The 27963-nt window shown below is 59.3% G+C and overlaps 2 protein-coding genes across 6 annotated transcripts; one reads left to right on the plus strand and one right to left on the minus strand.

The window, feature by feature from the left end:
- The first annotated feature begins 270 nt into the window (after nucleotides 1–270).
- On the plus strand, nucleotides 271–9858 carry ATG9B (autophagy related 9B). Of its 3 annotated transcripts, XM_058723817.1 has the most exons (15): nucleotides 273–1822; nucleotides 2216–2360; nucleotides 2480–2523; nucleotides 2690–2754; nucleotides 2952–3113; nucleotides 3664–3805; nucleotides 5371–6125; nucleotides 6312–6465; nucleotides 6682–6861; nucleotides 7450–7686; nucleotides 7856–7989; nucleotides 8174–8270; nucleotides 8472–8595; nucleotides 8682–8823; nucleotides 8987–9858. In XM_058723817.1, exons 1-14 carry the CDS (start codon nucleotides 1820–1822, stop codon nucleotides 8807–8809), a joined length of 2370 nt encoding a protein of 789 aa, XP_058579800.1. In that variant the 5' UTR covers nucleotides 273–1819; the 3' UTR covers nucleotides 8810–8823; nucleotides 8987–9858. The 3 variants fall into 3 exon arrangements, with proteins under 3 accessions (XP_058579799.1, XP_058579798.1, XP_058579800.1); XM_058723816.1 differs by having other exon boundaries at nucleotides 271–2360; nucleotides 2480–2535; nucleotides 2702–2754; XM_058723815.1 differs by having other exon boundaries at nucleotides 271–2360.
- On the minus strand, nucleotides 9824–27913 carry NOS3 (nitric oxide synthase 3). Of its 3 annotated transcripts, none has more exons than XM_058723813.1 (26): nucleotides 27655–27913; nucleotides 26246–26348; nucleotides 25752–25900; nucleotides 25381–25543; nucleotides 24011–24102; nucleotides 23776–23917; nucleotides 23440–23579; nucleotides 23157–23331; nucleotides 22548–22649; nucleotides 21748–21942; nucleotides 21562–21635; nucleotides 21237–21381; nucleotides 20867–20971; nucleotides 17694–17761; nucleotides 17180–17296; nucleotides 16895–17069; nucleotides 15407–15539; nucleotides 15215–15293; nucleotides 14671–14858; nucleotides 13892–14064; nucleotides 13410–13620; nucleotides 13236–13323; nucleotides 11893–12014; nucleotides 10989–11137; nucleotides 10451–10645; nucleotides 9824–10341 (listed from the first exon to the last, which is right to left on the minus strand). In XM_058723813.1, the coding sequence occupies exons 1-26, from the start codon at nucleotides 27810–27812 to the stop codon at nucleotides 10180–10182; spliced, it is 3603 nt and encodes a 1200-aa protein (XP_058579796.1). In that variant the 5' UTR covers nucleotides 27813–27913; the 3' UTR covers nucleotides 9824–10179. The 3 variants fall into 3 exon arrangements, with proteins under 3 accessions (XP_058579796.1, XP_058579794.1, XP_058579797.1); XM_058723811.1 differs by having other exon boundaries at nucleotides 26246–26351; XM_058723814.1 differs by lacking the exons at nucleotides 25752–25900; nucleotides 26246–26348; nucleotides 27655–27913 and having other exon boundaries at nucleotides 23776–23903; nucleotides 25381–25537.
- Between the last annotated feature and the right edge of the window lie 50 nt (nucleotides 27914–27963).

Here is a 27963-nt window from a genome sequence, read left to right on the forward strand (position 1 = left end):
GTCCCGTATAGCTTATGGAGGCGCCCCCCCCCCCCCCCCCCAGATCCTTCTTTCCCACAGATGCCTTCTTACGGCAGTCAGGGTGACTTGTCTAAGGACCCCACCTCCCAGCTTTTGCACCTCCGTTAAACACTTATTTATTTCTTCCGTGTAATTTGCATAGTTACCCTTCCCCCCCCCCTCCCCCCCGCCCCTCCACGGTCTATGGGTCTATGACTTCTTTCTGAGTAGTGATTCTGGCTCATTCATCCATACCCCCTTCCCCTCCAAGTGGTGCCTGAGAGAGAAAAGTGCTCTTTATAATAAATTAACTTGAATTGGGGTGCTGGTAGGGCAGCTGTCAATGAATGAATCAGGGGGGATACTGGGTATGAAAATGTGCCAGATTAGCTTGAGGTTGGGCTGGGTGTATGGGAGGGGTCCTAATGTGAATGTGGTGGAATACTGGGGTGAGGGAGGTTGAAAAGAGATCAGGCAAAACCCTACACAACCTGTAGGCCGATGTCTTGGCAGATATCTCTAAGATATGGGAATTTCCTAGCCCCTCTGCAATGTGGGATTCCATCTTGGGCACTAGGATGCCACCTCTAGAAGGAATTCTGCCTCCTGCTCAGGGATAAAACTATGCAAGCCCCGAGCTACTTTAACAATTCCCGTCCCAGGAAGGCAGCACAGAAGGAGAAAAACAGGCATATCTGGTCTCGTGTTTTGTGAGCAATTCCATGATTGCCTCCACATTCCTCCAGTGAACACACTCTGGGAAGCACTGTGTTCCTCTCTCTGTTTCACAGATACTGTCCCCTAAGACAGCCCTCAGGCCTAAGCCCTGGAGGCCCTGACACCTGGGCAGCTGAGTCAGCACCTCAGGAATGGGCTTTAGTAGCAAATCTGTGATTCAGGGCCCCAGGAATGGCGTCGAACATGCCAACAAACCAGCTGCCTCCTTCTCCTCCTTGAGGTGGCAGAAAGGAACTCAACCAGCTCATCCCTGGGTATGCAAATTATCCTTCCTGATCCTGACCCCCCAGCTGCCCTCTGCTGGTTCAGCTCTGATGCTTCTCAGGGGGCCCCCCAAACTGGATGAGGACTGGGGAAGAGAGTTCCGGTGTTTCCCAAGATAAAGAGGAAGACAAAACGGAACTCCCAAGGAGCCTTTTTCTACCGAAGCCCCCCAAACCACTCCTCACGTCTGGAATAGCTGCCTCTCCTTTCTTTACCTCCTCCCTTTCCTCAGTTTCCTCCAACCTGGCTGCCCAGTCTGGCAATCTCCCCTCCCCTTCGTATTGGCAGGCAAACAGAACACCAGCCTTTTCTTTTGTTTTTTCTTCTTTTTGCTTTTGGTCTTAAAGCCTTTCTCTGTGGATCCCTGTGTGCATGTGTAGAGAGAGGAGACCAGGTTTCAAGAAATCAAAGATGTAACATCTTAGCCTCATAGTCTTAGAATCCTTTGGTAGAAGTTTCTTTTGGCTTTGTTATTTTGGCTGCTACTTTCTGGCCTTCCCTTTAAATCCATTCCAGGTCTGAGGAGGGGACAGTAGGTGTCTCTGGTCTGCATGTTCTTCGCCTCTGCCTCTCCAGCTTGTGCTCCTCCCAGGCACAGAGGCTTGGCCGTGACAGGTTTGGCCGCAGATTGCCCTGGAAGGGGTGTGAGTTGTCAGACAGGTGACTGCCGGCTTGGACGCCTGAGGCCTGCCCTGACTGAGTCACCTTGCTGTTGTTGTCACCATCCTTGCTGGAGTCCCTGCTCAGCAACCCAGACCTCTGTGGATACGGCAGCAGCTCCCATCCGTCCAAGCTTTCAGGAGAAGCTACTGGCCCGATGGTGAGGCAAGTGGGCTGGGGGGGGAACCGAGGGCGGCTGGGGCGGTGGGGAGACCTGGGGCCTGGATCAGTGCCTCTCCTCCCCATGCCGCTGCCCCCTCTCCCTCCTCCTCCATGTCGGGGGCCTGGCAGAGGGAGGATTTCCATCTTCTCTCTGTCCCCTGCCCCTCACACAAGAAGCTCTCCTTCCTCGGTCCCTCTCCCGGCCCTGGGACCCCCCTGCCCAGCGATGCAGGCCCCAGGGGGCTCTCAGCCTCCCCACAGTGCCCTCTCCACCCCAACAACGCAGGCAGGGCCCGCGATGACACCCAGCTCTGCTCCCCCCTCTTGGGGCTCCCACTCCACCCCACCCCTGGCCCCAGTGACTCCCCCTCCCTCGCACCGATGCCCCCAGGACCCTCCTGGGCTGCGGATAGGGCCTCTGATCCCTGAGCAGGATTATGAGCGGCTGGAGGACTGTGACCCCGAGGGGTCCCAAGATTCACCCCTCCACGGGGAGGAGCAGCAGCCCCTGCTCCATGTGCCCGAAGGGCTCCGCGGTGAGTGTGGGTGTGGGGCTGCGAGGGGAGCACGCTGGGGAGGGCCTGGGGGCTCCCGAGGATGTGAACTGGGCGCTCAGGTGAGAGCCAAGTCCCAACACTCTCCCCTCTGTGCCCAGGCTCCTGGCACCACATCCAGAACCTGGACAGCTTCTTCACCAAGATATCCTTTGTGCTCGGCCTGGCAGCACTGGTGTGGGAGGGCCCTTTGGTGCTGGTGCCATTCTTGGCCGGTGGCTCTCAGGGCACAGTGGGTTGCGGAAGTGAGGGAGAGGTGTCTTCGAGAAAGGCCCTTCGTGCCTCAGGCTTCTTTCTTGACGCACCGCCACATCTATAGCTACCACCAGAGGAATGGCTTTGCCTGCATCCTGCTGGAGGATGTCTTCCAGCTGGGGTGAGATGCTTGTCCCAAGCCCCAGACTCTGTCACCTTGCTCCCTCAGCAGTGCCTGCTGCTTTGAGTCCGTGTCGCACCCCACCCAAGCAGCCCAGAGGCTCGGCAGGGAGGGGAGGACCCTCAGGGCTGACCTGGAGGTTGGGGCAGGAGCCTGCCCTGCCCTCAGACCTGACCACTGCACTCCCTGTCTCCCAGACAATTCGTCTTCATCGTCACCTTCACAACCTTCCTCCTTCGTTGCGTTGATTACAACATTCTCTTCGCCAACCAGCCGAACAACAGAACGACACCTGGCTTGCTCCACGGCAAAGTCACCTTGGCAGATGCCATCCTGTCCTCCTCCCAGTGTGCCCAGCGGTGAGTGACAGCTGGTGGGGGGAGCATGGAAGGGGGAGACGAGCAGACAAGCAGACAAGCACCGCCCCCCCCCCATCCTTTTGTCCTTTGGTCTAAATCAGCAGTACTCCCAAGTTTTTGGTCTCAGCACACATTGAATACACTTAAACTTGATCAAGAACGCCCAAGAGCTTTTGTTTATGAGAATCGTATCTGTCTATATTTACCTCATTCGAGACCTAAGCTGAGAATAGCTTTAAAATCTAGGAATACACCAGCACACGCTCCATCAGCTGCCGATGTGGTGTCACACACGTAGCTTCTGGAAAAGTCCACTGTATGCTCATGAGAGAATGAGCATGAAAACGGCAGAAAACCTTCGTCTTACCTGAGAAAAGTTGGGACCTTGCCGACACTTGTAAGGGCCTCGGGGTCTCCCAGGGCCCACACGCTGAGAGCTGCTGGTGGAGCTGGGTCCCTCTCTCTGTGACTTTTCCCTCGCTCCCCAAGTCTAGTCTCCCTTTCTATTGGGCCCCCACTTTCTCGCTGCTATCTGTCCCACCCCACGCAGGATCCGCTGCAGCCCCCTGCTGGTTTTCCTTCTGATCCTGGCTGCAGCCTTCTGGCTGTTACAGTTGCTTCGCTCAGTCTGCAACCTCTTCAGCTACTGGGACATCCAGGTGTTTTACAGGGAGGCCCTGCACATCCCCCCGGTGAGCTGGGTGGGCGTGTCTGTGGAGGGGTGCCATGTCAGGGGTGGGGACAGAGAATAGGGAGGAGCGGGGGCTGGACAGATGGAAGGGCCCACTGGAAAGCAGGCAGAAGGCCTCGCTGACACCTGCCCAGGCCCCGAGTAATGTTAGGAGAAGAGGTACCACCACTGACTGCTAAGGCTTGGTCCTTACCCGAGTGGAGTTTTGTTGACTTGGATTACAGCTGATGATTTAGGGTCACATGCTTGTGCTCCAAACAGTGGATATTTAGAGGAAGGGCGGTCATCCGCCTTTACAGGGCAGGAGGAATTTGGGTGGGGCCGGGAAGGATAGGAGGTGGGAAGGCATTCCAAGGCCCGATGATGCAGGAGGTGGGGGGGGCGGTGAGCATCTGTGGGCAGCAGTGAGGAGTGGACCCACCAGCCCGCAACTGAGTGGTCAGGCCCCGTTGGGTGATACCCCCCCCCCCCACTTTCTGGCCTCCCTCACGATTGCAGTGAGCCACTGTGTGGGCCCCTTCACTGTCCTAGTTCATGCTTTGCCCTTTCTTTCCTCCCCATCTCGTTCATGCTCCTTCTTACTCTGTTCCCCAGTTCGTTCTTTAAGGCTCAGCTCAAAGGCTGTCTTCTGCAGCCTGCTTCCCTTGCTCCCCTCAGAAGCGCAGAACCTTCTGCATGGCTCTCCTGCAGGGCCAAGGGGAGAGGTTTCCAAAAGGCGCCTCGAGTGGGGGAGCACAGGCAGAGTGCAGGGAGGATGGAGAGGGCCAGGGGAGCACCGGTGGGGGAAGGCAGGAGTTAGAGCACTGCTTCTCCAGGAGGCTGCTGACCCTTCTCTTCCTCCTCCTCCTTTCTTTCTCCCCCTCCCCCATTCCTTCCAGGGGAAGGGGAGAGCCTGGGATGGACTGGAGAGGCTGGCCTGGAGGGACTTGACTAAGCCGGACTGGGGCAGCTGGGTGAAACTGGGCTAATGTGAGGTTTGCAGATGAGACCCAAGTGAGATCTGACAGCACCCCACCCAGACATGGACACAGCCGGTGTCTTAGGAGGGTTAATGGGCGGTGGAGTGGGATGGGGCTGGGGGCGGGGGGGTCGGTCTCAAAGCATGCTGAGGTAAGAGGTGGTGAGGCTTCAGGTCCTGTGTTGGCCTGCACCCTAGGGCTGGGAAGGAGAGACAGTTCCCAGGTCCCAGCAGCAGTTCTGTGCCCTCTGTGAAGAACCAGGGCGGGGAGGTTTCAGAAAATCTGCTCCTGAGAAGCTGAGACCAAATACCTGAAGAAGTTAACTTACGAGGTGTCCCTGGGAAGCACAAGACTCATGGCCTTGAGAGTGGCAGGGGCAGGAGGAACACAATTCAGGAGACAATGAAGGGAAATAAGCGCCCTGGCCAGTGACAAGGTTAGAGGAGGGCAAGAGAGGGCAGAACTTTCGGGAAAGGTGACAGGTTTCCCCCCTTGAAGGACACTGGGTGAGGAAGGTGGGGAGAGGGCAGACGAGGGAGGTAGCTCCGTCAAGGTGAGTTTGGGCATCACCGAACCCAGCTGACGCTCAACAGCCCCCTCTCCTCAGGAGGAACTCAGCTCGGTGCCCTGGGCCGAGGTTCAGTCCCGCCTGCTGGCGCTGCAGAAGAGCGGGGGGCTGTGCGTGCAGCCGCGGCCGCTGACCGAGCTCGACGTCCACCACCGCATCCTGCGCTACACCAACTACAAGGTGGCGCTGGCCAACAAGGGCCTGCTGCCCGCGCGCTGCGCGCTGCCCTGGGGAGGCAGCGCGGCCTTCCTCAGCCGCGGCCTGGCGCTCAACGTCGACCTGCTTCTCTTCCGCGGGCCCTTCTCGCTCTTCCGCGGGGGCTGGGAGCTGCCCGACGCCTACAAGCGCAGCGACCAGCGAGGCGCCCTGGCCGCGCGCTGGCGGCGCACGGTGCTGCTGCTGGCCGCCGTGAACCTGGCGCTGAGCCCGCTGGTGCTGGCCTGGCAGGTGCTGCACGCCTTCTACAGCCACGCGGAGCTGCTGCGGCGCGAGCCGGGGGCGCTGGGGACGCGCCGCTGGTCCCGCCTGGCCCACCTGCAGCTGCGCCACTTCAACGAGCTGCCGCACGAGCTGCGCGCGCGCCTGGCCCGCGCCTACCGCCCCGCCGCCGCCTTCCTGCGCGCCGCCGCGCCCCCGGCGCCCCTGCTCGCGCTGCTGGCCCGCCAGCTCGTCTTCTTCGCCGGCGCGCTCTTCGCCGCGCTGCTCGTGCTCACCGTCTACGACGAGGACGTGCTGGCCGTGGAGCACGTGCTCACCGCCATGACCGCGCTCGGGGTCACCGCCACCGTGGCCAGGTGCTCGGGGAGCTGCCCGGGAAGGAGGGGGGCATTCCTCTGACCCGGGGCCGAGCCTCCCGCGAATCCCTACACCACCACCACCCCCAACCCCGCCCTGGGCGCCCCCTCTCCCCCGGCCCTGCCTCCCACCCGCACGTCCTCCTAACCGCGGGCCCCCTTCTGCACCCCCATCTCGATCTCCAGGTCTTTCATTCCGGAAGAACAGGGCCGGGGTCGTTCCCCGCAGTTCCTGCTGCAGGCGGCCTTGGCGCACATGCATTACCTCCCGGAGGAGCCCGGCCCTGCCGGCAAGGCCAGCGCTTACCGGCAGATGGCGCGGCTGCTTCAGTACCGAGCGGTGAGGGTCCGGCCCGAAGCGGGCCGCGGAGACCCCAGAGCCGCCAGCGTCTGGTCTGGGGGAGGGCGAGGGGCAAACGGGCTCCGGGCTGGCCATCCCGGGAGCCGGCAAGTGACTCTGGAGGTTTCCGGCCCTGGCAGGCGTCCTAGGAGACCTCTTTGTCCTGATCACGAGTCCCCTCAACGACTCTTTCTCAGCCTCACCTTGCTTCCCCAGGTCTCCCTCCTGGAGGAGCTCCTGTCCCCTCTCCTCACTCCGCTGTTTCTACTGTTCTGGTTTTGCCCCCGTTCCCTGGAGATCATTGACTTTTTTCATCACTTCACTGTGGATGTGGCTGGAGTTGGGGACATCTGTTCCTTTGCCCTGATGGATGTGAAGCGCCACGGCCACCCTCAGGTTAGAGCCCATCCCTGGCTGTGTGGGGTTGTGGTTGGATAGGGGTTTGCTTGCCTCACTTAAAGCAAAGCTGGGTTCCACCCCAAGTTCTATCACTGACCACCTGTGACCTGGAGCATGTCACTTGCCATGTGGTAGTGTCCTCATCTGTCAAATGAGGACGGTGACCGTAGCCAATGCACAGGGCTGTGAGGATTGCATGAAATGATGTGTGCAGTACCCTAACAGGGTTCCTGGCACATTGTAAGTCCAGTAAACAGGAGCGGAGACCATCAGAGAGGCTGAGAAGTGAGCTGGTCAGTAGACGGGGCTGGCATAAGGCGGTCAGGCCAGCCAGCCCTGGGGTCCATCGTGCACATGCTGGCAAAACATTAAGCCCGCGCCCTACCCTTGTGCTGACTCTAGACCCAGGTCCTGTTTTGCTGCTGTATTTTTGGTTGATCTTGAGCAAGTCCCCATCGTGGCTTCTGTTCTTTGACCTGGAAAACGGGGCTAGTGTTTCCTGTCACGCCTACCCCGCAAGGCTCCCACGGAAGCTATAAAAGCAGTGTCCACAGGATGTGAACGATTGACTGTTCTTGTTCTCAGTGGCTCTCGGCAGGACAGACAGAGGCCTCGCTCTCTCAGCGTGCAGAGGATGGAAAGACTGAGCTCTCCTTGATGAGGTTCTCCCTGGTGCATCCACAATGGCGCCCCCCAGGGCACAGCTCCAAGTTCCTGGGGCACCTTCGGGGCAGGGTCCAACAAGATGCAGCAGCCTGGGGCGCCACTTCTGTTCGCAGTCCCCCCACCCCGGGGGTGCTCAGTGACTCCTCCTCACCTCTGGTGAGTTGCAGCCTGGCCTACTCTTCTGCCCTCACCACCCCCAGGCTCTCCCCTCCAACTCACTGTTTGTATTGACCTGCTCCCTGGTCCAGCTTGCTCCCGGGCCTTCCCTAGACCTCCTCCCTCCCCTTCTGGCCTCACTTCTGACACCCTCTTCTCTTGCTCCCAGCCTGAGGCCTTCCTGGCCAACCTCTTGGTGCACCCCCTCCTGCCCCCGCGGGACCTGAGCCCCACAGCCCCCTGCCCAGCCGCAGCCACAGCCAGCCTCCTGGCCTCCATTTCCCGCATTGCCCAGGACCCGAGGTGAGGGGGTGGGGTGGAGTGGGCCTGAGATGAGATGGAGAACAGCACGGGTGGCGGGGCTGATCCCCCAGGAGGAGTATGCAGGGGCACTGGGGGTGATTGGGAAGGGGAGATCAAGTCTGGCCCTCCCTGGGGGCCCTGGGGGGAGGGGCATGTCTTTGGACTACTGCACCCTCTGTTCCAGCTGTGTGTCCCCAGGAGGCACTGGGGGCCAGAAGCTGGCCCAGCTCCCAGAGCTTGCTTCTGCTGAGATGAGTCTGCATGCTATCTATCTGCACCAGGTGAGCAGAAGGGTGCCAGAAAGAGACATGTAGGGAGAAAGCAGCTGAATGAAATGGAGACTGAGCGTGGGGTAGAGTGTAAGGAAGTACTCAATGGGAGCTGGAAGAGGAGGTTTTAAAACCCCCTGCACCTAGTCCAGGGGCTGTGCTTCACACTGAGCGGCAGAAAGGAAGCCCATCGTTCTTCTTCGTTCCATTTAGCTCCATCAACAGCAGCAGCAGGAACTGTGGGGTGAGGCTTCAGCCTCTTCCCTGTCCAGGCCCTGGTCCAGCCCCTCCCAGACACTCTCGCCTGCTGAGGAGAAGCCATCCTGGTCAAGTGATGGTGAGGTGGTCAGGGTGTGCGGGGGACAGACCCTGGGTTGACGGGGGGCATCACTGCACTGCCCAGCTGATGGCTCCTCTCACCAGGCTCCAGTCCTGCCTCCAGCCCCAGACAGCAGTGGAGAACCCAGAGAACCCAGGATCTGCTCCCCGGAAGGTTTCAGGAGACCACAGATGCCCAGAAGGAGCCTGGCCAGGCCCCTAGCACTGACTGAGAGGGCTCCTCAGGGTCAGTATTGTCTAACTGGGGTGGGAGCTGGGGAATGAAGAGAAAGTTGGGTGGAGCCAGACTTGAAGGGATGGGGGCAGTGGTGGAAATTCAGGGTGATAGGGATGGTCATCTTTGGAATCTAAACCTCCGACTGCTTGCCAAGAGCCTTCTCCTCCCCCAGGTTCCCTGGCTTCTCCGGCCCTAGGAGATCAGACAAGGCCGAGTGGAAGGGCATGATGCCGAGCCATCTTTAAAGACCCCCGCCCCCCTGACTTCAGATCTAAGGATGTTTCAGTTGGGCAGGACTTGGGGGAGGTTAATGATAAGCTCATCCCAGAGAGCAGAGAAAGGGTAGGAGAGGAGATGCCAAAGGCATCTGGAGACAGTGTTAGAGACGATCCCCGTCTGAAGGGGCTAAGGGGACACCACACCAACTAACTGTCCTCGAGCAATTGCCTGGGAAGAAATCCCCAAGTATCCTCAGGGTGGAGGACGGGGCCAAGGTGGAGGCCTACCTAAATGCAAGGGAAACAGTGAGGGACGGGACCTGGATGGCAGTGGGCTCTCCAAGCCTGTCTGGCCTTCACGTTCCACTGGGGACTTGTGAGTGGAAAGACTCTACAGAGGGCTGGTGGTTTTGGAGCTCAGCACTGGCAGCGCTGGCTGCGGAAGTGGGTGTGGATCCTCATCCTGTCTGAAACCGGCTGTAAAGGTTGCTCATGGCTTGCTGCACCTCTTTGTGACCTTCGTCTCTGGCGTCCCCACTCCTGGTGGAGGGCTGTACCTCCTTCTCAACCAAGAGCAAGGAAGCAACACAGAACTGCCCGTGATGGGCTGGAAGCCACATTTCCAGAGCGCTGGGTCAGAGTGGAGTGTGTAGGATAGGACTCCCTGTCAAAGAATTGCCACGCCCTCCAGCTGCACAAGTTAACAAAGCTTGTTGTTCTGCAATTTTAATCGATGGGGCTGGGTTAGGCATCTTGGTAGCGCTTGTAACATCGGGTCCAGTCTCTTATGGTGAATTTTCAATAATAAATATTTTAATGATTTAGAGATTAGGATTCGAGATAAGATACTCCCGAGGTTGGTAAGGGGAACCTAAAACTCACCTAATGAACACAAAAAGGGGGTGACAGTAGGCCCGGGAATATCTGCTGGGAGGGACCCTCCGGACCTGGGGCAGGTAAACAGACCTAGAGAGAGACACTTCCCTCATCCCCTGGAATACGTGGGCAGTCTCTGGATAGAGGTGGGACGGCACCTCGGGAGGGGAGGGAGAGGTGGCTGGTCTGGTAACACCGACAGGAGAGCGGCAGAACCAGAGTAGACCGACGGCCCCTCTCCTGGAACTGGGATGGAAAGCAAGAGGGGCTCTCAGGGACTGGGGGTGTCTGGGCCGGGCGGGTCGAACGCCCAGGGCACTGCGCCGCGCAGATGCCGCTCCTGCAGGGAAAAACTCTGGGTGCGTATGCGGCTAGTCACCTCCTGGGTGCGCAGTGTGAGCCCGAAAATGTCCTCGTGATAGCGTTGCTGATCCTGCCGGGAAAGAGGGCAGCGGATCAGAACACGAGTGGGATCTAAGCGGGAGTGGGCCCCGCCCCCGGGATGGCCCCGCCCCGCCCCGGCATGGTCCCGCCCCCCGCACCCGCAGCACGCCGATGACGTCGCCGGCCTCGTCCAGCTCCATGTCGCCCTCCGTCGCTAGGATTCGCTGCACCGTCTGCAGGACGCTGGTTGCCATGGTGACGTCGCCGCACACAAACATGTGGCCCCGCTCGAGGCACAGCACGCGGTGCACCTCAGCCGCCAGCTCCGTCCGCAGGATGTCCTGCACGTAGGTCTGAGGGAGGCGGAGGTTAAGCGGCGTGCCCTAAGGAGCGCGTGCGTCCCGGGGGCGGGGGAGGGGCGGGCCAGGCGGGGCTTAAGTGCGCGGCTCTGCGGCCTAGAGAGGTGGAGCCAAACAAGGGGCGGGGCTTGGTGAAGGTGGGTGAGACCAAAAGGCACGCGGGAGGGGCCGAGTGGGGGCGGGGGCCTGCGTGCCGCGGGGTGCCAGCTGAGGGGCGGGGCGGAGGGCGCGCACCGGAGGGGCGTGGTCGGGCGCAGGCCTGGGCGCCCTGCTGGAGCGCAAGAGGGCGCTTCCCCGGCCCCTAGCTTCAGGTTACCACGGCCTCAGGGAGTCGCACCTTAGGGCAGTCGGGCTCCCGGGAGAAGGCGGTGAGGACGCGTCCAAAAACCCCGCGCTGCTGGGCATCCTGCACCTCGTCGCGGTAGAGGTGGTCGAGCTGGGAGCATCGGCAGCCGAACACCAAGGTCATGGGGGCCGGCTGCAGCCCTGCAAGTAGCACTGCGGCTTGGGAGAGCCCCCTCCCAGGGGCGCAGCCCTAGCGACTTCGCCCACTGGCTACTGACAGCCCAAGCCTCTGGTGTCTGGCCTCCAGAAGAGTGCGGAATGCTTTCACAGAGACCTTGCCCGACCCTGGTTTACGGAGACGACGCTCACGGGGAGGCAGCTTACGAGAGGTGGTGGCTCCTCGGGTGGAACGACCAGCGGTGGCATTGCGCTAGAACGTGGGGCTTCTGACTCAGACGCCTTTGGCACCATCTGACACGGAAGTTCTAAGAGCCCCCATCTAGCACGGTCCCTGCTCCAACCCCATATTCTTCCACACCCTCAGTTTCCGCACTCTCTGCCTTCCTCTCCGTCACAGCCCCCTCCTTTTGTTTTACCGGGTGCCCTGCACACCCCATGTCCAACCTGAACATCCTGTAGCTTCCTTGGGTCTTGGACACAGCTGGGTGAGCTCTGGGGCAGTCCCAAGTACACTTTGGCCATTTGAGTCCTAGCCCCATTCTCTCCAGACTTCCAGTTCCCCCTGTACCCTTGTCTTTAATCCGGTTCGGCTGCCTACTTTGTGTCTGGCACCAGGGAGCCAAGTGAACAGGGCCCTCTGGTTGATCTACTAAGTTTCTGTTCACCTCTGTGGCCTGTTTCTTGCCTTCCTTCCTGTCTTCCAGGTTTCTGTCTTCCAGTCTCTGTCCCTTTCCCCCCTCCTGCCTTCCAGTCATTCCCTTGGCCCCCAGTCTCACCTTTGCTGTCAATGTCGTGCAGCCGCTCCTGCCAAAATCCCCGGAAGGGGGCAATACCTGTGCCAGGGCCCACTAGGATGCAGGGCAAGCTGGGATCAGGCGGCAGCCGGAAGGAGGGAGCCCTAGTGGAGAAACACTGTCAGCCCCTGTGCTTTCCCAGCTCCCCCGATTCTTACCATCTTCCATTGAGGGGAGAGAAGAGAACTCAGGTTCCACTGATAAGTGGGATAATACTTGCCACATGTGTTCGACACAGTCTCGCTCACAGTGAGCACGATGTATTTATGGAAAGAACTCTACCTGCAGGCAGAAACTCCCTAGACCTGTGCTTCTGGAGGTTGGGTCACAGGAAATACAATGTAATTTGAAGTGAAGAATGTTCTGATATCTCAGTTTAAGAGATTTACAAAACATGGGAAGGGAAGGACAGCTTTTGGCTCATAACGAGTTCACTCATTTTCAGTCATAGCCTTAATATGGGTATTTGGATCGTATTCAGTAGATTGGTACGGTGTGTGATTCCTCCTGATGGGTTTGGGTGACGGGACCTAGTTGGTGCCCATCCTGGAAACTCTTTTAAGTCCCCCCTGAGACTTTGGGTCCTGGCTGCTGGGTGGGGTGAGACTTCTGAACATGGCACGCAGGAAGGGCATCCTGAAGACTTTAACTTTCTTCCAGTCCTTACTGATACTTTGGTAACTTAACCAGTTCTCCCTGGACTAAGTGAGGACTAATCCTGGAACAGGACACAGTTCCCAAGTGCCTGACTGCCTCCCCAGTCAGACTGACCTCGAGGATGTAGCAAGGGATGGGGCGCCTGGGTGACTCAGTCGGTTAAGCATCCGACTCTTGATTTCGGCTCAGGTCATGATCTCCCGGTTCGTGAGTTTGAGCCCCATGTTGGGCTTTGCGCTGACATTGCGGATTTGGGATTCTCCCCCCCCCCCACTTCAAAAACAAACAAATAAATACAACTTTCAAAAAAGTCAAATAAGCAGGGGACTTAGTGTACCTAAGTGCAGCAGGAGCTGCTGGGCGAATCCCAGCCCTGTCTCTGGGAGGGGAAGCTTTGGGGCAGGATGCTAAGTCCAAATGAGTAAAACGCCCAAAACTTCGTCGAAGTTCTGAAGTCGCTTAAGCGGACACCCCATCCTTGATACGTGTTGAGTCGGTCCTCCCTGCTCCCAGTCACCAAAGCTTCCACCCTCACCCTGTGCGACCACCTGCTGATTCCTCTGTCTGTCCCCGGCCATCTGTCTGTCCCCGGCCGTCCCCGGGGCACTTTGTCCACCCCTGCTTGGATGGACACTCTCTCCTTTGATGTCCCTGAACTACTCACTCACCCCCTGATGAAGCAAGGTACGGGATCTCCGGCCTTCAGCTGGCTCAGCCATGTGGAGCAGACTCCATAGTGCAGGGGGCCCAGTCCATCTGGGGGTCGGGGAGGAGAGGGTGCCGATGAGGGGCCCGTCCCCGGGTCCCCGTGTGGCCCTGACCCTGGCCCTTCGCAACCTCACCCTGGGTCCTGTACGCCAGCACGGCCACCGTGAGGTGAATCTCTCCCGGGTGGGCGCTGGGCGCCGAGCTGACGGAGTAGTACCGGGGCTGGAGCAGGGGCAGCTGGGTGAGGAGCAGGGGGGCAGGCAGCGCCACGGACGGGAACTGTTCCAGCGCCTCCAGCAGCGTGGGGCACCGGAACCACTTCCACTCCTCGTAGCGCCGGGGGTCCTGGTGGGGGCGGGGCGTCACGGCTCTGGAACCTCCCAACCCTGCCTGCTGACCTCCCTTCTTCGCTCCTCCTGAACTGAGCCCCCTGGGGTCTCTGCCTCCTTAGTTCGGGCCAACAAACGTTTCTGGAGCGCTGAGAACTCAGCGATGAGTTAGTGACTCAGGGGCTGGGTCTTAAGCCCCAGGACACGTGAGCCAGGTGCCTGCCCCTTCCCCACCCAGCTCGTCCTGCCTCACCAGCCCCTGCTGCCCGCCCGGGGTGGCCCTGCACCTGGCTGAGGCTCTCCAGCTCCTGCTGTTCACTGGACTCTTCCGCCAGGGTGCTGAGCAGTCGAAGGAGTTGAGGGCTGGGCGGGGAGGTGATGTCCAGGAAGAAGGTGAGAGCCTGGCGCAGCGTGCAGGGGGGCAGCCGGGGGTCCCGAACCCAGCTGGGGGGTGGGCCACCTGGGGGGTGGTGTACAGGGGAGGTCTGAGGAAGAGGCCAGCTGGAACTGCACGGTCTGAGGCGATGGTTGCTTGGGGGTAACACCAGCCCTGACCATGTCTTGTGCTTTATCGGAGACGTTACCTTTGAATAGTGGTGGTGAACCTGTGTGGGCAGCCCCCGTGTACGTGTGTGTGTGTGTGTGTGTGTGTGTGTGTGTGTGTGTGTGTGTGTGTGTGTTTGAGGCCCCTGGCTGGTTTGGGTTGGTCTGGGCTCTGCTTCTCCCCCACCAACTTTAACCCTAGGCACTGGTGTGGCAGAGGGTGGACCCGACGGCAGCTATGGAGCAGGCTGGGCTGTCGGGAGGAGACACTTTGGGAGGAGCTCAGAGGGAGAGGGCAGCCTTCTGGGGGGCATGGGGGGCAGGTACTGGGAAAGCCACCCTCTGTGGACCATCCCACAGCAAGGTCACCCTGACAGGAGGAGGCACAGGCGGCTCTGAGCACAGGCATTACGGCCGTGAGTGGAGGTGGAAGCTGCCTACCAGGTCCTCAGCTCAAGGGGACCCTGAAGTCAGGGGGACAGGGTGGGCTGTCACTGTCATGTCCCAGACCACGCCTTCTCACCAGGGCTGCCCTTCTCCAGCTGCTCCACGGCCACGGGCTCTCCTGGCGGAGGCGGGTCCTCCACACGGCTCAGCAGCGCCTCCACGAGGCCCGGTCGGTTGGGCGGGCAGATGCCTATGTGGTCCCCCGGCTGGTACTGCAGCCCCTCCTGGCCTCCAGTGTCCAGGCGCACCAAGATCGTGGCCCGGCTGGGGGGTGAGGAGATAGGGCAGTTAGGGGGAGCGAGGAGGACCTGGGAGGAGGGTGCTGGGATGGGGTGGCGGGGTCGGGGTGGGGGAGGAGAGGTCAGGACAGGTGTGTGTGTGGGGGAGAGGCCAGGACAGGTGTGGGGGGGGAGGAGAGTCCAGGACAGGTGGGTGTGTGTGTGGGGGGAGGAGAGGTCAGGACAGGTGTGTGGGGGGAGGAGAAGCCAGGACAGGTTTGAAGGGGGGGGAGGAGAGGCTAGGACAGATGTGGGAGGGGAGAAGAGTCCAGGACAGGTGTGTGTGTGTGGGGGGGAGAGGCCAGGACAGGTGTGAGTGGGGGCGGGAGTGGTTGTCCTCACGTGGACTTGCTGCTTTGCAGGTTTTCGACTGAGAGGATGGCAGCCTGGAACATCTTCCTCCTGTGCACATGGATCAGGCCTGGGGGGAGAGAGAGACTCAGCCAGAAGCCCGGCCCGGCCCCTGAGAGTTAGTCCTGGGGCCCCGGGAGCCCAGGGGGGGCCGGCAGGGTCAGGGGGAAGCCAGAGCCTCACCTGGCAGCAGCTGGAGGCCCTCCGCCTGGGTGCTGAGCCGGTACCTTTGGCGCTTCCAGCTCCGTTTGGCGCTGAATATGTCCCGGGCGGCAGCCTTGGCGTCCTCTCCCACGCAGAAAGTCTCACAGGAGGCCTGAGGGGCCAGGTGGGGGCTGAGGGCCTCTGGCCACCGGGGAGGGCCGGGGCAGAGAGGAGCTCAGGGGGGCTGAGGTGGGAGGCCGAGCTGGCCTGTTGGGTGTCCGGTTGTCGCCTTCCATTCCGGGGACTGTGGGAGTGGAGGGGCCCTGCCGCGGCTCACACCTGTGGCGGGGGCGGCCCCGGTGGCGGGATGGAGAATGGGATCGAAATGGAGGCTGAGGCTGACCGTGCCTCATTCTTCGGCCCTTTTCGTGGCTGGGCCACTGCACTAGCTCTCCCCTGACACCCACTCATTCGGGTCACACCGGCTGGTTACTTAATCTGGTGAGCGTTCATCTGTTAGGGAGCGCGGTGCTCGGCGCACGGTACGTCTGTGCGTTCAGACCTGCGTTCAAACCCTGACTCCTGTGTTTAAATTCCACGTGCCTCAGTGACCCCATCTTTACACCCCGTTAGGTTCTGGCGAAGATTATGTAAAACCCTAGAGCGCTCCTGGCGCAGGACCCTGCATTTGGGGGGTTGTGGAAAGGGTTTCTGGCTGGTCTGTCCCTCCTGAGTGGCTCACAAAGGCTGGAGGGGGCCCCTGGGGCAAGACCCCTGGGAGGGTGCATATTCTGTTTGTTTCTGTTCAGGTACAAGTCCTGCAAACTGCTTGGCCAGCTCCCGCCTTGAAATCCAGGGTCCCTCTGTGATTGGCTGCTCCCTCTCCTCCGACCTGTGTCACCAGTCTTGTTAATCTTTCTTTTGTGTGTGTAAAGTCTTATATCTCTTCCTTCCTTCCGTGGCCCCCTCCCTTCCTTCCTACCCCCACCGCTGCTGCTCCCGGAGTTAGTGAGTTAGTTCAGCACCTTCCTGCTTCTAGTTGGATGTTCCTCTCATTGACCTCACGTCTTTAAAGTGGTGTCCCTAAAATCTCACGGTGCACCCTGCTTTTCCTGTCCCACTCCTAGCTTCCAGGCACTCCCTTTCATGGTTTCTTTAGTCTTGTTTTCCATTCTCCTCCTCCTCCAACTTGAGCCTGTCTCTTTCTCCAGCTGGACTTTCTCTACCCCAGCAAGCCCTCTGCCTGCGCCAGGTGCCCCCACAGCTCCTTTCCAAGGATGTCCTCCTCCTCTCCGTCGGCCCAGACCTGCTAAGCTGTAGCCTGGGAACCTTGGTTGGGCCAGCGCTGCCCTGCAAGAGCGTCAGGAGTGGGAGAAGGAGCCTGGCCAGCTTCAGGCATGACCCCCAGACCAGGCAGAGCTGCCCCTGGAGGAAGCCCAGGCTGAGAAAGTCACAGCTCTGTTAGTCTGGGTGTTCAGGTGGGAGCGGAAGCCTGGGTCAGATGCGGGGACAGGTCCAGGGGCTCACCTGGAAGGCGGCCTGGGCCCAGCCACGGAAGGCCTCCTCCTGGCCACACAGCTCGTCTCCCTGGCCCAGCTGCAGCAGCCGCTCGCCACCCAGCTCCTCCAGCCGTGTGTCCACCGCACGGGCAAAGGCACAGAAGTGGGGGTACGCCCGGGAGCCCAGCCCGAACACACAGAACCTGGGGTGCAGGGAGCCGTCACTGGAACCCACACCCGTTCCAGCCCCACGCGTGCCCAGGCAGCGTGCCCGCCCTCCCCCGCCTCCCCTCACTGCAGCCCCCCCCCAGACCTGAGGGTACCCAGTGCCCCTGCACTGTCTGTGTTACTGGACTCCTTTCTCTTCCGCCTCCAGGAGGACACCAGCGGGTCTGAGCAGGAGACACTGTTGAAGCGGATTTTGTAACTCCTGGCAAAAGAAGACCAAGACAAGGCTGTCACAGGGAGCTGGAGGCTCGGTGCGGGCCCAGACACAGCCAGGGGACAGCTTCAGGGTGTCTGCATCTGGGGTAAGAAGGGCCCTGTCCTCGGGCTTGGCTCTGTCTCCCAGGGATCTCTGCGCCTTCAGGCCCTGCCGTGCCCCCCTTGTTCTCTCTGAAGGACACCTCAGGACTGACCAGACTGTGAGTGGGCAGGTCACAAGGGAGGAGGGCATCCTGAGCTGTGATGGGGTCCAGGCCCCCTCACGTCTGCCCTCCAGCTTGTGGAGGTGCAGAGGGGGAACATTTCAGCCCCCCTTTCCTCGTTGTCTCCAAATGCCTCACTGCCCTCCCTCCACCTCCCCCCAAAGTCCCACCCCCACTCACCTGTGTTGTTCTGGCCGAGGGGAGCTGTTGTAGGGACCAGACATTTCCATCAGGGCTGCCGCAAAACTCTGGCGAGGGGAAGCGTGGTTATCGTGGTTAGTTTTGCTTTACTTCCAACCACACAGAAGTGGAAAACTGTACTGGGCTGATCCTTAGAATTCTTATCTGTAAATTGTGATTTTGTTTGGAAAATTTCAAACCAGGTAGTGGCTTTCTGGAAACATGGCAGAACCATAAAATGATAAAAGGGAAAATCTACCCTTACCTTCCCTCTAGTCCGGGCCCCCAAGGCAGGGGCCCTGTTGACAGGTGTTTAACCTCCGAGCTCTGTTTCATTGTACTCAGAAATGTATCTGTATTTATAGTTTGTTAAAAAAGTAAAAATGGGGCCACACCATATTTATCTGCTTTTTCTTAACAACCTGTCATGGATATATCATGGATGTCCTTTCTTCCAGGTCATCACATGAAGAATGGTCTCCTTTCGAAAAACAAAATTTTTTAAAATTCTTATTTATTTGGGAGAGAGAGGGAGAGAGACAGAGAGAGGGAAGGAGGGAGGGAGGGGGAAAGAGAGAGAGAGAGGGAAGGAGGGAGGGAGGGAGGGGGAGAGAGAGAGAGAGAGAGAGAGAGAGAACCCAAACAGGGAAGGAACAGAGAGAGGGAGACACAGAATCCGAAGCAGGCTCCAGGCTCCGAGCTGTCAGCACAGAGCTTGGCCCAGGGCTCAAGCTCACGAACCCCGAGATCATGACCTGAACGGAAGTCAGATGCTTAACCGACTGAGCCAGCCAGGCGCCCCCGACCTCTCCTTCTTTGGAATGGCTACATAGTGCCCCCTCATTGGCAGGTACTACATGTAGGAGACTCCCCTCTGACTCAGGACCTCTGGGTGGTCTATGACCGATGCTCAAGCACTTGCATATATACAATCCTGCTGCCTCTTTCGCGTGTTTCGGTAGGGCCGCCCTTAAAAGTGGAGTTACCAAGTCAGAGGATTCAAAGACCTGATGAAGAAGGTGAGTCAGACCGTCCTCCAGCCACCAGGTAGAGCAGTGCTCTTTGCTCACTCCTGCCAGCACTGGATGTGGCCAGTCCTTGATGTTTCAGCCAACTCGATAGGGGGAGAACAGCCCTCAGTCTCCCTGCCATGCCTCCATCTCGTCTTCTGGGAGGCTGAGCCGCGTCATGTTCTGCCGTGAAAATAGCTATGGGCTACACGGAACATCTTGGCGCAGCAAAAGCCAGAAATGCGGCAAGGCTGGGACGTCTCAGCATTAACTGTAGATGCATTTGGGTGGTGGGGGTCTCTAGGTTCAAATACTGCCTAAATTTTGTTTTCTGAACCTTTTGTTGAAGGGTCACACGTGCAGAAAAGCACACAGGTCTTTAATGTCCAGCTTTCTAGATTTTCATAAACTGAACCCACCTACGTAGTCCGCATCCTCTCCAGAAACATCGCTAGAATCCTAGGATTCACCTCCTTACCCCTCCGAGTCACCAGCCCCCCCACCCCGCGGGGGCAACCACTCTCCTGATTAAGTCACCACGAATTCGTTTTGTCTTCTCTGCACTGAATACAGAGTGAACCCTATGGTCTGATTCTTTTGTGTCTGGCTTCTTTCCCTCTACGTTACATTGTCAGGTTCATCTATATCATGTGGTTGTGATCCGTTCGCCCTCATTGCTGTATGGACTTTGAATAAAACCACAATGTGTTTCTCCATTCTTACTGTTGATTGTCATTGGAATTGTCCCCAGTCTGGGACTATTATGAACAATGTTGCTGTACACATTCTTGTTAGTGTCTTTAGTGAATACACCCCATTTTCTATGGGGCGTATTCCTAGGTTTGCTCCATTTTTTAAAAAATCAGATAAAATTTACATACATTGAAATGCACAGACCGTAGTGTGCGGTTCAATCCATTTGGCTGTTCGGCAGGGTTTTTCTTTTGTTTGTTTGTTTGTCTTAAAGTTAAACACACATTTACCCGATGACCCAGCAATTTTCTCGGAGGTATTCATCCAAGAGAAATGAAAACATAGGCCCACAAAAGCCTTGCACAAGAATGTTCACGACAGCTTGATTCATAATAGCCAAACACTGGAAATGGCCCAAGTGTCCGTCAGCAGGAGAGCAGAGAAACACGCATTGTAGTCACATAGTGAGCACTGCTCAGCCGTCGAAAGGAATGAGGTGCTGAATCACTCACGGTGAGATGAGCCTCAAAAGCAGGCCGAACACTTACCGTGTGCTCCCCTTTCTATGACATCCTAGAGTGGGCGAAACTAAGGTGACAGAAGTCAGAAGGTTGCTGGCCTTCGGTAGGGATGGCCTGGGAAGGGGCTGGCCGGAGGCACTGACGAAGGGGACTGCCCAGGTGATGGAAATGTGCTGGGTCTTCGTTGGCTCATTGGTCACATGAGTCAAAACACTACTCTTATACTAAAAGAGTAAGTGATTCTATCTTCCTTTGCAAGGCAGATGAGAATGGGGGCCGGCATGGGCCGCACGGCAGGGGGAAGGCTTGCATCAGAATTCTGCTTTAGGGTACTTGAGGAGGTACTTTGTGCTAAGAAGGCATTTATCGCCTAGACGCTGAAACATGAGAGCCCTAGAAATGAGTGCAGCTGGGGCCGCCAGGGACGGAGAAGCTGGAAAGATAATGGTTAATAATAAAGTGTTCTGTGGCGGTGCTCTAGTTTGCTTCTTTAAGGATTTGTTCAGAAAGCGAAGTTGCCTGATCTCTGTTGACATCTCTTTTTCTTTCGTCAAGGAAAGAAGAAAAGGAAAAGCCGACATTGCGTAGCGGGCGGAGTATCGCTGTTTTTCTAATTTGTCCATGCTTGAGAGCAGTCTGACCTCGTCGGTCAGCCCAGAAGTGCCTTCCATGTGTTAAATGCTTGTACTGATCATGGAAATGACTTGGGGACACACTGAAGCAGGTGTGTGTGTGTGTGTGTGTGTGTGTGTGTGTGTCAGGGGCAGCCCCTGTGTGACCTGGAGAATGGCTTGTGCAGGCTCTGGGGTCCCAGTGGAATGTCCACACTCGCACTCTGGGGGACTCTCAGGGCATCACCACTCTCCGTTGTGGGGATGAGGTTCCTGCCCAGCCACTCCATGTTGAGTCTTCCCTCATTCCCAGTGGCCCCTTTACTGCTGGGTCTCACCTCTCCATTCTCTGGGGGATCACCATTCCCGAATGTGCTGGTCACGACCAACACTAGCGTCTCGTGCTCGAGGGACACGACATCATACTCATCCATGCACAGGACCTGTGGACAAGGAGAAGACAGATGTCCCAGGGACTTGGTCTCTGCTGCCCTTGTACCTCTACTCTGGGCTCTCGAGGCAGGGCACGATTCCGACCCTGACTCAGGCCCCTACTCAATCCCTGAATCCATTCGGATCCCGGGGTTCCTCCTGGGCTCTGACTTGTGACCCTCTCCTGTCCTCCAGAGCACATCTGAAGATATAGATCAAACCCCGCCCCCCCCCCCCCCCCCTTCTAGGTGCCCACCCCTCTGGGCTTAGCCCTACCCGGGGATCGAAAGCCTTCCGGAAGAGTCTCCCCAGCTGCTGTGCATAGCTCTGGGCCCGGCCGGTCTCGGAGCCATACAGGATTGTTGCCTTTACTCGCTTTGCCATCACGGTGCCCATGAGTGAGGCAGAGATCTTCACCGCACTGCAGGCGAGGGTGGGGTGAGGGGGGGTCCCAGGCACACAGAGCCAGGGCCTCCCCAGGTGCACGGTCCAAGCAAGGTCTTGGGGCGCTGAGTGGTGGGTGTGGGAGTTGGTGGGCCTTCCCACTGCTAAAGCTAGTGCCCTGGGTGTGGGGGAACAGCAGCATTCCTAGGGCACCTACTTGGCCACTTCCTTAAAGGTCTTCTTCCTGGTGATGCCGGCACCCTTGGACCCACTTCCCTTCCATGGGTCTGGCTGCAGGGGAGTGATGGGGGGGAGTGGAGGAGGAGGAGGTAAGTAAAGAAAGCAAAAATTTGGAGGCCCCTGGGGGCTGCTGACAGCGGGCAAGAGCTAGTGGGGTGGGCACCTGATAGTGGAAGGCAGGGGACAGGACATAGTTGACCATCTCCTGATGGAACACAGGGGTGAGGCTGCCGGAGATGGGGGGCACGATCCAGGCCCAGTCGGCAGGGCAGCCCCCCCTAGCCTTCTGCTCATTCTCCAGGTGCTTCATGAAGGAGGCCGTGGCAGCATGGTGGTCCACAATGGTCACTTTGGCCAGCTGGGGTTGGGGAGGCAGGGGCTTAGACTCAGCCTACAGACCCACACTTGTCACCCCGACCACTGCTGTGTCCTGGGTCACCCCACACCTAATACAGGCCGTGTCCCCCTACCATGCTGTCACCCCTTCACCCGTGCAGCGTGCACGGCCACCCCCGAGGCTCAGTAGCAGCAGCTCCGGTCTCCCACATCTGGATGTCCTGCCCCCACAACCAAAACATCCTAAACTCTGGCCAAGTCCTCAGCAGGCAGTTTCCTCAAACAACAATGCTCAGCAGGCCTTCAATCCTGGAGTTAGCATTCCCAGAAGCCGGTGGGTCCCACAAACCACCATACCCACTGTGCCCTGGGGGCTTGCATTACTGAGCATGTGCTGGTCAGCAGGGCTCCCGGCGTACCAGACCATCCTACCGCAGCACCCGGAATCGCATGTGCTGTGTCCCCGGACCGGAGTTGCATTGCTGTGTCCCCAGACCTGCAGGCCCAGTGTGCCTCACGGACTATGGCACTTCTTCCTGTTGTCTCCAACTCCTACCCCGTCTCTAAGTGCCTCCCTCTCTTCCAGCCCCAGCCCCTTGCCCTCCTGGCCAGTCTGGGCCTGTGTACCTGGTAACTGTGCAGCACGGCCAAGTTGATTTCCACGGCTGCCTTGTCTTTCCACAGGGATGAGGTGGTCCGGGTATCCAAGTCCATGCAGACGGCCACATCCTGGGAGCAGGGGTGCATAGCGTTGGTAGGGACAAGGTGTAGGGGAGAGGACGGAGTAGGAGGCGCGAGGGTGGCCAGAGGCCTGACTGCTTAGTTTGGGGCTGGTTCAGGTCCTTGCCTGCAAAGGCACCCCAAAACATAGAGGGACCCTGGGTCAGTTACTTCTCTGCCCCGGGTCCTAATTTCTCGTCTCTGAAATGGGTCTTAACATTGTTTTGCAAGATCTGCTTTGAGAATCTGATGAAAGCTATAGAGCCATAGGTCCTATTCCCAGAAAAACAATTCCATATTTGTACCAATACACATGCATTCCTTTGCCCCAAACTTGTGGTCCCAGAGCCTCCAAAGTTCTAATTTGAGAGGCAGCTGGGACCTTAGTCAGACTCTCCCAGCTGCTGACAGTCTGTGGATCTGTTTGCACGTCAGAGGCTCCAGCCGGGAGGGGATGGGGCGGGCAGCTCCCCCCCCCCCCCCCCCCGCACCCTCTCCCTACCCTCTGGTCCTCACCTCCAGGATGTTGTATCGGTGCGGGTCACACAGGTTCCGCGTGCCAATCTCAGTGCTCATGTACCAGCCACTGAAAGGGGCCGCGGGGAACTCCAGCCCCCCAATTTCCAGCAGCATGTTGCTCACCGCCGGGAGGGCGTACCAGCGCAGGCCCAGGGCCGCAAACCACTCCAGCCTGGGGGTGTCGGGGTGTGGGATCAAGCTGCCCATGGAGCCTCGGTGCCTGGCCACCCCACCCCCGGGCAGCCCCTCCACCACCTGACCCAGGCCCTGCCATGCTCACGTGGGGTGCTCCAGGGGCACCTCGAGGACCAGCTCGGGGGGCAGGGCAAAGAGTTCCGGGGGCTCATCTGGGGCCTGGAGCAGTAGGGGCAGGACGTCAAAGCGGCCGTTTCCCGGGGTCCAGCCGTGCTGGATGCAGAGCTGCGGGGAGCAGGGCCAGAGGGGCGTCTGAGGGGCCCAACCCCCACTCTCCTCAGGGACCCCCTTCATCGGCATCTCCCTCCGTCATCTCAGTGAGGGTCCCCCCTCCCTGCTTCATCGCCCACCCTTTGGACCCCGTGCCCCATCGCAGAGCCCTCACTGGCCGGCCTCCGCTTCTCCGCCTCTCTGTGCCCACCTCAGTGATCTCCACATTGGCTGGGTCCCCCCGCACGGAGCCATCCTGCTGCCTGTACCCCGCGTAGCGCACCAGTTGGCTGTTCCAGATTCGGAAGTCTCCGCGGCCTGGGGCGCGCTGGGGGAACACTGTGATGGCCGAGCTGACATGGGGACGACAGCTGTCAGAGCCCCACCTCTGCTGGCACCTAGGGGAGGGATGCCATCTGGCACGGTGTTGGGGGGGGCCCACTCACCGGAGGTTGCCCCGGTTGGTGGCGTACTTGATGTGGTTGCAGATGTAGGTGAACATCTCCTGGGCAGAGTTGCAATCCCGGGCATCAAACACCTGAGCCAGCCAAGGCAGGGGGACAGGGGGACACAGGGGTCTTGAGTATCAGCTCTAGGAGAAGGTAAGGAGGCAGGGGAGGGTGTCGCCACCTCCTGAGAAGCCTCCAAAGGCTGGAGGTGTTACTCGTCACGGTTCTTTCTCCTCCAAGGAGCCTCCCTGACCGCGTGCACGCACACTGAGTCCTTCCTGCCCTGTGGCCCACACACCCAACGCAGCCTTGTCTGCCTTTATCTCCTTGCTGGGACATCTCCCCCCCCCCCACCCCCCCCACCTGCAGAAGCTGACTCAGTACCTGCCACAGAGGAGAGACCCAGTCACTACCAACCCGACGGCCAGGGAGGGGTGCCAACTGACGGGGAGGCCACCTAAGGGTGTGGGTGGTGAGTTCCCCATTACCTCATGGTGCTCAAGCAAAGGCGGGTGACCCCAGCCAGTCATCAGACTGTCCCTGAGCACACTGCTGATGGGAAGGGGGTTGGCCGCACGAGGTGGCCGTCTGGGAGTCTGCCTGTCCTGATACTCCTATGCTAGTAGAAGCCATCTTGACTGGCTGAGGGGGGGGGGGGCCGCAGGGGGCCGGGAGATCCCTTTCCTGCTTGTGTTAGTGACCGAAGCAGGGGGTGGCATTGGCTGGCCTGGGGCCATGGGAGGGATGTAGCAGTGAGTGTGATCACATTTGGAAGGTCTGATGGGTTCAAAGCTGAGCTTTGAACAACTTCAAGGGTATGCAAGGTTCAGACAGGATGCTTCTTTTATTCAAGACTTCTTTGGGATTTGCTGAGCATGTGGCTTTATTCCAAATTCTTTGGTGGCCAGTTACAGCTAAGGAGGCCAAGGTCATGGGTTAAGTTCCCCTGCAGGTCAGCTCGTTGCTCTTAGGCTGTTCCAGTGGTGGGAGCGTGAAGGAGTCTGTGGGGCCCAGGCAGGCACTAGAGGGCTGGGCTGGGCAGGTGAGGCCGGCACGGAAGAAACAGCCAGGGGCCTCTTCCAGAAGACTGCTTCTGTTGAACTGATGATACCGCCCAGGGACCACGGCTCAGCTGTCCTCACTGACCCAGTGTATCTGGGTGTTTCTCCTCGCAGCCAGCCAAGACACTGCCTCTGGACGTAACAACCAGGTGGTAGCTACTGGACTGGGGGCTCCCCAGGGGTACCGATCTCTAAGTCCCCACTGCTTGGGACCCCCCCAGGGAAGCCTCAGGGGCTGGCCTCACTGATCCTTTCCTTTTTCGTGTCCCCCAGTCCCCATTCTGGGTGCTTGCTAGCCAGCCACACCTGCAGCTTCCCCCACTGGATCCGGCCCACGCAGCGGGGTGCATTTCTCCAAGCCTGCTTAGCCCCGAACACCAGCTCGCTCTCCCGAAGCTGGTATGTGCCTGCGGCTGCTATCTCGGCTTCCACCTCCTGAAGCCTCTGCTCATGGGCCTGGGAGCCACTCCTGTGGTGGATCAGAAGGAGTCGAGTCAGCGAGGGGTGGGGGGAGAGGTTCCCCAGGCTTTGTGTAGGTGTTGGGGGGAGGCTGGTGTCAGGGTGTGGGATAGGGAGCAGCTCCTGGGGAAGGTGATCATCATTTCGAGGCCTCGGCAGGACCAGGGCCCCAGGTCAGAGGACAAGGGTGGGCCGTGGGTCTCAAGGCACGGTGTCACCTCTTGATGGAGCTGTAGTACTGGTTGATGAAGTCCCTGGCCTGGCTCAGCAGCTGCTCAGTGGGTGGTGGGTCCTGGGAGGGCCGGCTCTGCAGTTTCCGTGAAAAAACCAGGGAGCCCAGGCAGCGTCTAGGGGTGCAGGGCCCCTCCTGGGTTGGGGTGGAGGGCAGAGGCAGATAGAGCAGGGAGCACAAAGGTGAGGACCTGGTCAGGGTGCAGAGGCAGGGGAGGGGGAAGAGGGAGGGTGGGTCTGGGCAGGTGTGGGTTCAGGGCTGGGACCGAGACTGGAAGTAGGGGTGAGGTTGTGCCAGGTTATGGTAGGACTTGGGGCAAGGGCGGGAGGCCGGGGGTCACCAAAGTCCCCTGGGCGTCCCTTATCTCCTCTGGCTCTTCCCAGTCTCTCTTGTCTTTGGAGACCAAAGGGCGAGTTCTAGAGGGGACTGGCCTTTGCCCCCCTGACCCTGACAGGGGACGGGGAGGGCTCCTGGCCTTACCTGCTGAGCCTGGGCACTCAGGGTGTCGTAAGTGATGCTCCCCACCTCCCAGTTCTTCACACGAGGGAACTTGGGCCCCTCCGGGGGCTTGGTGAGGGGGGGACTGCTGGGACCCAGGGGAGAGGTCATGGGGGAGGAACTTTTTTCCCCCAGAGACCCCTCCGACAACATTCAGAACCGCAGTGATTGATTGCTTGCCTGCCGTGGGCTTTCCTACACTTTCTCTGTCAGCCCCCTCGAAAACCTTAGGAGGTAGATAATATATTTGCGTCCTCATTTACAGACGAGGAGGGACCTGAGGCTCAGAAAAGTTAGGAATCTTGCCAGGGGCCACATGGGAAGAACTGGTCCCTTTAAAACCCAGGCCCACCTGTCTCCCAAGTCGCCAGACCCTGGGCTGCCCAGGGCTGCAAGCACTGAGCTCCTGAGCCCCTGGCCCAAGGGTGGGTCTCATCCCTGTTCAGGGCCCACCTCACCCCTTCTGGACAGGGGGGGTCCAATCCCCCCCCCCCCGGAGCTGTGATGAACCCTACCTGGAGGGGGATGGAACCCACCCTTGAGCTGAGGGAAACCCTGGGATTCCTCAGCCCAGATTTTCCTCCCCAGTCACCCCCTGCTGATAGTAACTGTTGTGTGAAGGGAGGCCTCAGAGGCCTTATCACTTCCTCCCAGAGGCTGAAGCCAGCAGCGGGGAGGAAGGGAGGGCCTCAGACCTTGGGTGCGCCAGTGTGGAGCCTTCCCCGTGGAGCTGCCTCCGGCCCTGCCACCCTGCCTGGCCTGGCACCCCACCTGGCCTCCAGCCGCCCTCTCTCTCTTCTTGGGGCTGAAGGTACCACGTTAGTTTGGGGTTGACAGCCGCTAGGAGGTGGGGCCTGGAGGAGAGGAATGCGGCCTGTTTGCTCTCTTCTCAGCCTCCCATGCCAAGGTCCTGAGTCTCCTGGGCCAACTCTCTCCCCTTCTAGATCGCCTTCTCATTCCCCTGTAACTACCCTCCCCGGCCCCTTTCTTCTCTTAAATAATCCTCACCGTTTGTTGGAGGCTTGTCGTGAGCCAGAAACCCGCAACAATCCCATGGAGTAATTACTGCTATATCCCTGTTATGTATAAACGCTCAGAGAGGTGAAGTAACTTGCTCAAAGTCAAACAGCTCTTGGAGGCAGAGTAGCAATTCAAACCCGGTAAACCGGCACCTTTACCTCCCGCTTTCACCTGTTGCCTGCTGGTCCTGACCCTGGTCTCTTCTCCGAACCTCCCTGATTGTCCTGTTCTATCCACGCCGGTAGCCCTTTTGTGTGGGTGACTTGGTCCTCCTGGCCGGGCTACAGGCTCTAGCCCTTCCCAGCCTGGGGCTCTAGGGCTTGACACCCTCCCACCTGCCCCCTGCTTCTCGCCGCCTCCAGGGTCCCTACCTGCGGTCTGGCGCGGGTGGGGGTGCGGGTGCCGGTGCCCTGCCGGGCTCTGCTGTCGGGGAGGCTGGGCCCTGCTTGCCGCACAGGCCCAGGCCCAGCCCCAGCCCCAGGCCGCAGGGAGGCCCCGGCTCCTGGCCCACACTCTTCAAATTGCCCATGTCAGCCTCGCCTCCGCTCTGGCACTCTGAGCAGAGCCCAGGCCTTTTCCTTAGGAAGGGGAGGGGGCAGTGGGAGGGGGCTCTCCGGTGCTGGCCCTTGCCCCGCCCCTGCCCCACACACAATGGGACAGGAACAAGGCAGGCTGGGAGG

The sequence above is a fragment of the Neofelis nebulosa genome, chromosome 4 (genome assembly GCF_028018385.1).
Source record: "Neofelis nebulosa isolate mNeoNeb1 chromosome 4, mNeoNeb1.pri, whole genome shotgun sequence".
Lineage (NCBI taxonomy): Eukaryota > Metazoa > Chordata > Mammalia > Carnivora > Felidae > Neofelis > Neofelis nebulosa.